Here is an 8413-nt window from a genome sequence, read left to right as displayed (position 1 = left end):
GAGCGGGCTCAAACGTACGTTGTTCCTTCTCTTCTAGCTCCAAGCTTTTTCCCTTAAACAAATATCCAAGAAGCCGTCGAACTCAGCCCTGCGTCGCCGTCGAACTCAGCCCTGCGTCGCCGTCGAACCCAAGCGTTGCTCAGCCCTGCGTCGCTGTCTTCGCCGGTGTGTGGTGTTCTCGCCTCATCTCCCCCATCCCGTTCAATTCTCGCGCGGCCTGTCACTGAAAGACATATTCTTGGTCGGCCGGGGGTTCAGCATCTCCCCGTCGCGTCGTGGTTCCGGTGGTTGCTCGGCGTCGTGGTTCCGGTGGTTTCGGTATGGTGTGTTCAATTTCTATTTTCGTTTTTTATTTTCGTTTTCAGATTAGGGTTCAATTTTAGGTTTTGATTTTCGTTTTCAGATTAGGGTTCAATGTGTTCAATATTCTTGGTTCATCTCTGAAGGGATTTATTGCTCCTGAATTGGGTTTACTGACCAATTTACAAGAATTGTATGTTTGTATAATTAGTGAATTTGGTTTTGGTGAGTTTAAACTGATGGGATTAACTAATTTTTTTTTTTTTCAGAATTCTTCATGGGAATCATCTGATTGGGATTATTTTGAAAGAAATTGGCTTATTGAATAACATTACGGCAATGGATGTTGGGGCAAAACAGTTTTCTGGGTCGATACCTCATGAAATAGGGAACTTGAGTAGCATCAAGAAGATGTATGGAATAATTTGGTGTAATTGATTGTAGTTTTTTGTGGTTTTTCTTTACTTAGTTTCCTAATGTAGCACTTTTTAAATTTGCAGGAACCTACAGTCCAATGTGTTGACCGGAATGCTACCTCATGAGCTTGGCAATTCGAAATCTCTTCAGGAGCTTCATCTGGACAGAAATAAGCTCCAAGTAAATGTAATTGGTCTTGCCAATGCGAATTCTGAATCCAATATGCATGGAATGTAAGTATCGTTTACAATCGACACTCTACCTAGAAGTTTGACAATAGCCTCTAAAGTGTGTTCTGAGAGGTGAAGTCGAAGAAGTATTAGTACAAGTTACTTGCACTAGCACTCTTGATAATATACAAGTACCCTGAAGATAGAATAGTTGGCATCTATAAAATCTGTCTCTTAGTTCTAAGTTCGTATGTTCTATATTTTAGGCTCGATTATCCAATGCCTGTAACTATTCTTTTTTCATTTTATGTACAGTATTCAAGTTGTGTTGCCATCTTGGTTTTGGGGTTTTCAGGTTTGCATCAAATGGGAATGTAATAGGTCTTTGTAGCTTGCCTCAGCTAATGGTTGTTGATTTGTCATACAACTTCTTTGGTGGCATAGTCCTGAAATGCTTGCTACATCTGCCAAGGTGGGTATAAAAATGATAAGCTCTTCTCTGTTCCAAGGGAATTTCATTGTAGATTTCTCTTTTATGAAAAATAGGGTTGACTTTGTTTTACATCTTCTGCAGTGCAAACTTTCATGGTAACTGTCTTGATGAAAAGAGTTCAAAACAGCGTTCTGACGCACAATGTGGTATGTAGAAGCTAAACTGGAACATTATCTGGTTTATTTGTTTCTCTTACCTTAACCAATCAAGACTATCTCCTTAGTCATCCTTGGCTCCAAGTAAGAGGGTGTAAGAATTGCATCACTGAAGTGGAAAACTGTGAAGAAAAAATATGAAATACACTAAAATACTTATCATTTAATGTGCACGCACAATTGAAGTTCTTTGGGAAAACTCTTATCATTTAGTGTCTAGACCTTTCTTGTACACTCGCAATTCATGCAACAAATGCTAGAACCTCCTTTCGAGGTGGCTAAATATGGTAGTGGGATATATGTGATTTCATACTCAATTTGGAAAAATCATAATGTATTATATGCTTATCTCAGGAGCTGCAATATCTGCCAAAGGCCATCCAAATCCTAGTGCCAACACAAAGGGCAAGTCTAGAGAAAGTGAAACCAAGCACCAGAAATCAAGACCTACTTGGCTTTTAGCTTTAGAAATTGTAACTGGGACCATGGTTGGTACTCTCTTAATCACTGCCCTGATAACTACTTACAAAAGATTCAACAATAAATCATCTATGATTATCCCTTGGAAGAAATCTGGAAGTGACAAAGAACGCTTGGCAGTATATATTGGTAAATTTTCCACTCTAGCAACTACGATCTCCAGCTCTCTGAACAACATCCAGAAGCTATTTGCTGATTTTTCTGTTCTCTGATAACTAAACAGCTGATTCTGAGTTTGAAGTGGCTTGTGAAGACTTTAACAACATTGAAGGTGGATCTGAGATTGCTGTGATATCCTTTTGCATCAAAGAAGAGCAGTGGACTGGCTATCACGAGCTTTATTTCCAGAGAGAGGTACTGCTTCATTATTCTGTTTTGTCCTGATTTATTGAAAGTTAAAATATATTTGGATTCTTACTTATTTAAACTATACCCTGATTCAGGTGGCAGATTTAGCAAGACTAAATCATGAGAATGCTGGTAAGCTCTTAGGGTATTGCCGAGAGAGTCCTCCATTCACAAGAATGCTTGTTTTTGAATATGCATGTAACGGAACTTTATATGAGCACCTGCATTGTAAGTGAACTTCTCATTTTTCTAGTTATCTGTATTTGTCCTACAAATCGGCAGAAGTACTGATGATGCTATTTTGAAATGAAGTCATGTTTGCTGATGGAGAAGGCTGCCAGCTGTCTTGGACACGGCGTATGAAAATCATAATTGGTATCGCTCGTGGATTGAGAGATCTTCATACGGAACTCAACCCTCCATTTACTATATCCGAGCTGAATTCTAGTGCTGTATATCTTACTGAAGACTTTTCACCCAAGGTAAGATATTTAGTGTCTACTTTAGTTTCTTTATTTCCTATGCACTCTGTTTAGTTTATGGGGATGTTATAACATTATTAATTATGTAGCTTTTTAAATGCTTGATATTTTGATAATTGATCCAATAACTACAAAGTCAAACTTTTCTTCTTACAGCTGGTTGATTATGAAGGCTGGAAGACTATCATTGCACATTTAAGGCTCATTGTGTCGTTATAGGTCATATTTAGGCTAAAATGATATTTTCGCTCCCAACTTTGAACTTAAGAACCTAATGACTCATTTTAAACTTATTATATGATAAATATGCTTAGTTTTAAGTTTCTAAGACTTATTCTAATCTATTTATGCACATTTAATGCTTGTTTTATCGTTATAGGTCATATTTAGGATAAAATAAGGCATTTTCGATCCCAACTTTAAAATAAAGAACCTAAGGACTTATTTTAAACTTATTACATGATTAATATGCTTAGTTTTAAGTTTCTAAGACTTAATCTAACTACTTATACACATTTAAGGCTTGTTTGGTCGTTATAGGACATATTTAGGCTAAAATGACATTTTCGCTCCCAACTATGAACCATAGAACCTAAGGACTCATTTTAAACTTACTAAATGTTTTATATGCTTATTTTTAACTTTCTAGGACTCATTCCAATCCATTTATGCACATTTAAGGCTCATTGTGTCGTTATAGGTCATATTTAGGCTAAAATGACATTTTCGCTCCCAACTTTGAACTTAAGAACCTAATGACTCATTTTAAACTTATTATATGATAAATATGCTTAGTTTTAAGTTTCTAAGACTTATTCTAATCTACTTATACCCATTTAATGCTTGTTTGATAGTTATAGGTCATATTTAGGCTAAAATGAGACATTTTCGCTCCTAACTTTAAAATAAAGAATCTAAGCACTCATTTTAAACTTAATACATGTTTAATATGCATAATTTTAACTTTATAAGACTCGTTCCAATCTATTTATGCACCTTTAAGGCTCATTAGGTCGTTGTAGGTCATATTTAGGCTAAAATGACATTTTCGCTCCCAACTATGAACTAAAGAACCTAAGGACTCATTTTAAACCTACTAAATGTTTTATATTCTACTTTTAACTTTCTAGGACTTATTCCAATCCATTTATGCACATTTAAGGCTCATTGTGTCGTTATAGGTCATATTTAGGCTAAAATGACATTTTCGCTCCCAACTTTGAACTTAAGAACCTAATGACTCATTTTAAACTTATTATATGATAAATATGCTTAGTTTAAGTTTCTAAGACTTATTCTAATCTGTTTATGCACATTTAATGCTTGTTTGATAGTTATAGGTCATATTTAGGCTAAAATGAGGCATTTTCGCTCCTAACTTTAAAATAAAGAACCTAAGCACGCATTTTAAACTTAATACATGTTTAATATGCATAATTTTAACTTTATAAGACTCATTCCAATCCATGTATGCATATTTAAGGCTCATTGTGTCGTTTTAGGTCATATTTAGGCTAAAATGACATTTTCGCTCCCAACTTTGAACTTAAGAACCTAAGGACTCATTTTTAAATTATTATATGATTAATAAGCTTAGTTTTGAGTTTCTAGGACTTATTCTAATCTACTTATACTCATTTAATGCTTGTTTGATCGTTATAGGTCATATCTAGGCTAAAATAAGGCATTTTCGCTCCCAACTTTAAAATAAAGAACCTAAGGACTCATTTAAAACTTATTACATGTTTAATATGCATAATTTTAACGATCTAAGACTCGTTCCAATCTATTTATGCACCTATAGGCTCATTGGGTCGTTATAGGTCATATTTAGGCTAAAATGACATTTTCGCTCCCAACTTTGAACTAAAGAACCTAAGGACTCATTTTAGACTATTAGGACATTGTCATTAGTTTCTTGAATGTTAAAATGTGATATTTAATTTGTATTTAATCTAATGTTTAATTTAAATTTCTGTTTTTGTAAAGGTCTACACTCCGAGGATTGCGCCTTATGCGAGGAATTTGATGTGGTTCGTGAGCAATGGGCTAAGTTTTTTACCAACAAGTATTTATTATTGGCTTTAGCGCGCTTGATCGAGTTGGTTTTGTTGTTATAGAATAAATTTTATATTAAAATGTATGTTTATGTTGAAATTGGAACATATATTTAAATGTAATATGTGCACTTTGGTTTTGGGATATATAGTATACAAAACTCCAGTTGTTGTTTTTATAATTGTTTTACAGGTTGCGTTATTCTATTATTGTTTTGACAGGTTTCTATATTTGGTGCAAGACACTCTAGGTATCCCTAAACAAAATTAGAATTTTCCCGCCAAAAGTGCTTTTTTGCAGCGTACATACATGTTGTACGCTGCAACAAGGGAAAAAAATTTCGCAAAAATTCAGACTTGTTGCAGCGTACAAATAAATGTACGCTGCAAAAAATTGAGTAATTCAGACTTGTTGCAGCGTACAAATAAATGTACGCTGCAAAAAGTTGAGTCTTTTGCAGCGTACATATATATGTACGCTGCAACAAGTCCAAAATTTTGCCAATTTTTTGGCACTTGTTGCAGCGTACATCTAAAAGCCCGCTGCAACAAATCACTTTTTGCAGCGAACATTGTACGCTGCAACAAGTTCAGACTTGTTGCAGGCCCCCCAGTTGCAGCATACGATGTACGCTGCAACAGGGGTCTAAAAGCCCGCTGCAATATGTTTTTATTAACTTTTATATTTATGAAAAAAGGACGTTGATGGATAAATATTTTTAAGGGTTAAATAATCACATTTATATATTATTAGTGATTTTGAAGGAATATTTTTTATTGAAATGAAAAAATTTATCACTCAAAAATAGATAATTTTTACATATATCAGAGTAACTTCTATGCATTTTGAGTTAACTTTTAATCAGGTAAACAATATTTATTGTATAACATTTTTTTTATTGTTAAGAAGAAACATAACTTAGGAAGCCCTCTACTCGAGGGGGATTCCTAAGTAATCATCATTTACAATGGAGAGTAAAGTCTTACTATGGGGAACAGGAATATACATAGAATCTGCTACAAGATGGCCGGTCTACATTTGCAATTCAACCCCCACTCTATTTGCTTCCCTATAGTGATGGTTGATAGTGATCAACTCAAAATTCTGTAGGAGAAGGGTGATGTCATGTAAAATATTTTCAAGTTTCCACGAGATCCTCCATGTACCTTTGACTGCATTGGTGACTAGTAGGTTGTCACTTTTTATGAAGTTGAAGTGTTGTTGGAGTTTCTGATGATGAATCTTGTTGAAGAAGAAGAATCTTTGCTCGAACCGTCGAAGTTGAGTTTGGAGACGTCCATTGGGGGCAGAAACCACCTCACCATGATAGTGAAAGGTTGGACAGAAGTTGTATTATTAATTAAGAGTACAAAGCTACTTATAGTACATAATAAACCAACTACGGAAAGTAAATAATATCCTTACAAAGGGATATTCTATACATGGCTATAGAAGATATTTACCTAATCAAATATATTCACATAAGAGAAGTCAAATATATTATATGATACGAGAGTATATCAATGCTGTAATCAAGGAGATCATATCAATCAAGGGATATTGATATTATCTTCAATATGCCCCCGCAAGACGGACGGTGGGTCGGATAGTCCGATCTTGGTTAGTAACACATCAAGTCAAGGTCGGGACAACGGCTTGGTGAGAAAATCAGCTAGTTGATCACCCGTGGAGACATGCGTAACACGTAACTGACCCTTTTGTACTTCTTCTCGTATGAAGTAGAATGCAATTGCAAGGTGTTTCATTTTGGAGTGGAAAACCGGATTAACACTTAGATAAGTTGCACTCAAATTATCACAGTAGATACCGGAGTATGATGCAAAATGACGCCCAATTCTTTAAGAAGATTTTGAACCCACATAATTTCAGCAGTAGTTGATGCAACAGCCCTATATTCGGCCTCCGTAGATGATCTTGCCAATGATTTTTGTTTCTTTGAACACCACGTTATGGGGGTACGACCAAAGAATACAACGTGACCCATAGTAGAGGTGTAATCATCTCTATCTCCAGCCCAATCTGCATCAGAGAACGCATGAAGTATAGGCGGTGAATCACGATAGATGTTAATACCTTTGTCAAGACTTAGGTACCGCAAGAGTCGCTTGAGGGCAGACCAATGATCATTTGTAGGACGATGCATAAATTGAGAGAGCCTATTCACAGCGAAGGCGACATCAGGCCTAGTTAAGGTGAGTTATTGGAGGCTTCCTACAGCAGCTCTATAATCTGTAGGTGCTTCAAGGACAACTCCGGAGCCGGCAGTCAGTACTTGCGTGACCACCATTGGAGTTGGGGCTGGTTTAGTATCTTGCATTCCCATTTTCTCAAGTAATTCAGTGATATAGCGGTGTTGACGTAGAAATAGCCCATTAGGAGTGGGCATTACCTCAACTCCCAAGAAGTACGAGAGCTCACCCAAGTCCTTCAAAGAGAACCTGCTTGCAAAATTCTTAATAAACAAGTCAAGATTAGCAACATTTGGACCAGTGACAATAATGTCATCTACATAGACAATGAGATAAATGGGATTAGTTGGATGATGAAATATAAATAAAGATGTGTCAGAAACACATCTCTTGAAACCTTGCCCAAGTAAGAAGTTTGTGAGTTCGGTGTACCAAGCTCTCGGTGCTTATTTGAGACCATAAATTGCCTTCTTGAGTTTGCAAATGTGAGTAGGAAATGTGGCATTAACAAAGCCAGGAGGTTGAGCCATGTACACTTCATCATGAAGAGTACCTTGAAGGAAAGCATTATTAATATCAAGTTGACGGAGATGCCAACCATGTGACACCGCAAGACTTAGCAAAGTGCGAATGGTGGCCGGTTTTACAACCGGGCTTAAAGTTTCGGTATAGTCAATCCCGGGCCGTTGTTGGAAACCTTTTGCAACTAATTGTGCTTTGTAGCGATCAATACACCAAATGCCTTTGTCATTCTTTTTATATTTAATACGGAAAACCCATTTGCATTTAACAATATTACGTACACCTTCCGGAGATACCAAATTCCACGTACCAAGCTTAAATAAAGAGCCAAGTTTCTCCTCCATTGCTTTCCTCCATAAAGGATCTTTTAGAGCTTGAGCAACCGTACTAGGTGCTTCTGGATTTTTTTGAGTGGAGGTAGAGTGTCCATACTTTGGGTTTGGCTTATGAATATTATTTTTGGACCTGGTAATAATTCCCGGTGGGTTTACACTAGGTGTTGTAGAATCTGGGTGGGCAAGTTCAGGTACGGGAGAAGAGGTCACCGAGTTGGATTGCTCGATTTCATGACTAGGTAGATGAGTGGGGCTAGTGTTCCTTGGGGGTGGATTAGGATGATAATCTGACTCATGGTCAGAAGTGATGGGAGTTGGGCTTATTGAACTAGATGATGTAGAGGATATAGAGTTAGTAGGAGAGGTAGGTGGGTTGGGGTAGGCAGCAGTTGTAGGTATTGGATTTGGTGGTTGTAAAATTGGTAAAGGGAGTGGACACCAAG

General features: G+C 36.6%; 1 protein-coding gene across 2 annotated transcripts; it reads left to right on the top strand.

Annotated features, from left to right (window-relative positions):
- Positions 1–399: 399 nt before the first annotated feature.
- On the top strand, positions 400–4953 carry LOC110787627 (probable LRR receptor-like serine/threonine-protein kinase At1g63430). 2 transcript variants are annotated; one of them, XM_056827440.1, is made up of 9 exons: positions 400–713; positions 801–950; positions 1243–1359; positions 1462–1526; positions 1890–2144; positions 2257–2369; positions 2459–2591; positions 2676–2845; positions 4835–4953. In XM_056827440.1, exons 1-9 carry the CDS (start codon positions 640–642, stop codon positions 4931–4933), a joined length of 1176 nt encoding a protein of 391 aa, XP_056683418.1. In that variant the 5' UTR covers positions 400–639; the 3' UTR covers positions 4934–4953. The 2 variants fall into 2 exon arrangements, with proteins under 2 accessions (XP_056683418.1, XP_056683419.1); XM_056827441.1 differs by having other exon boundaries at positions 401–713; positions 2269–2369.
- The last annotated feature ends 3460 nt before the right edge of the window (positions 4954–8413 follow it).

This window comes from Spinacia oleracea, chromosome 4 (genome assembly GCF_020520425.1).
Source record: "Spinacia oleracea cultivar Varoflay chromosome 4, BTI_SOV_V1, whole genome shotgun sequence".
NCBI classification, from domain to species: Eukaryota; Viridiplantae; Streptophyta; class Magnoliopsida; order Caryophyllales; family Amaranthaceae; genus Spinacia; species Spinacia oleracea.
The sequence above is the reverse complement of the archived record's forward strand: the minus strand, read 5'-3'. Positions and strand labels throughout refer to the sequence as shown.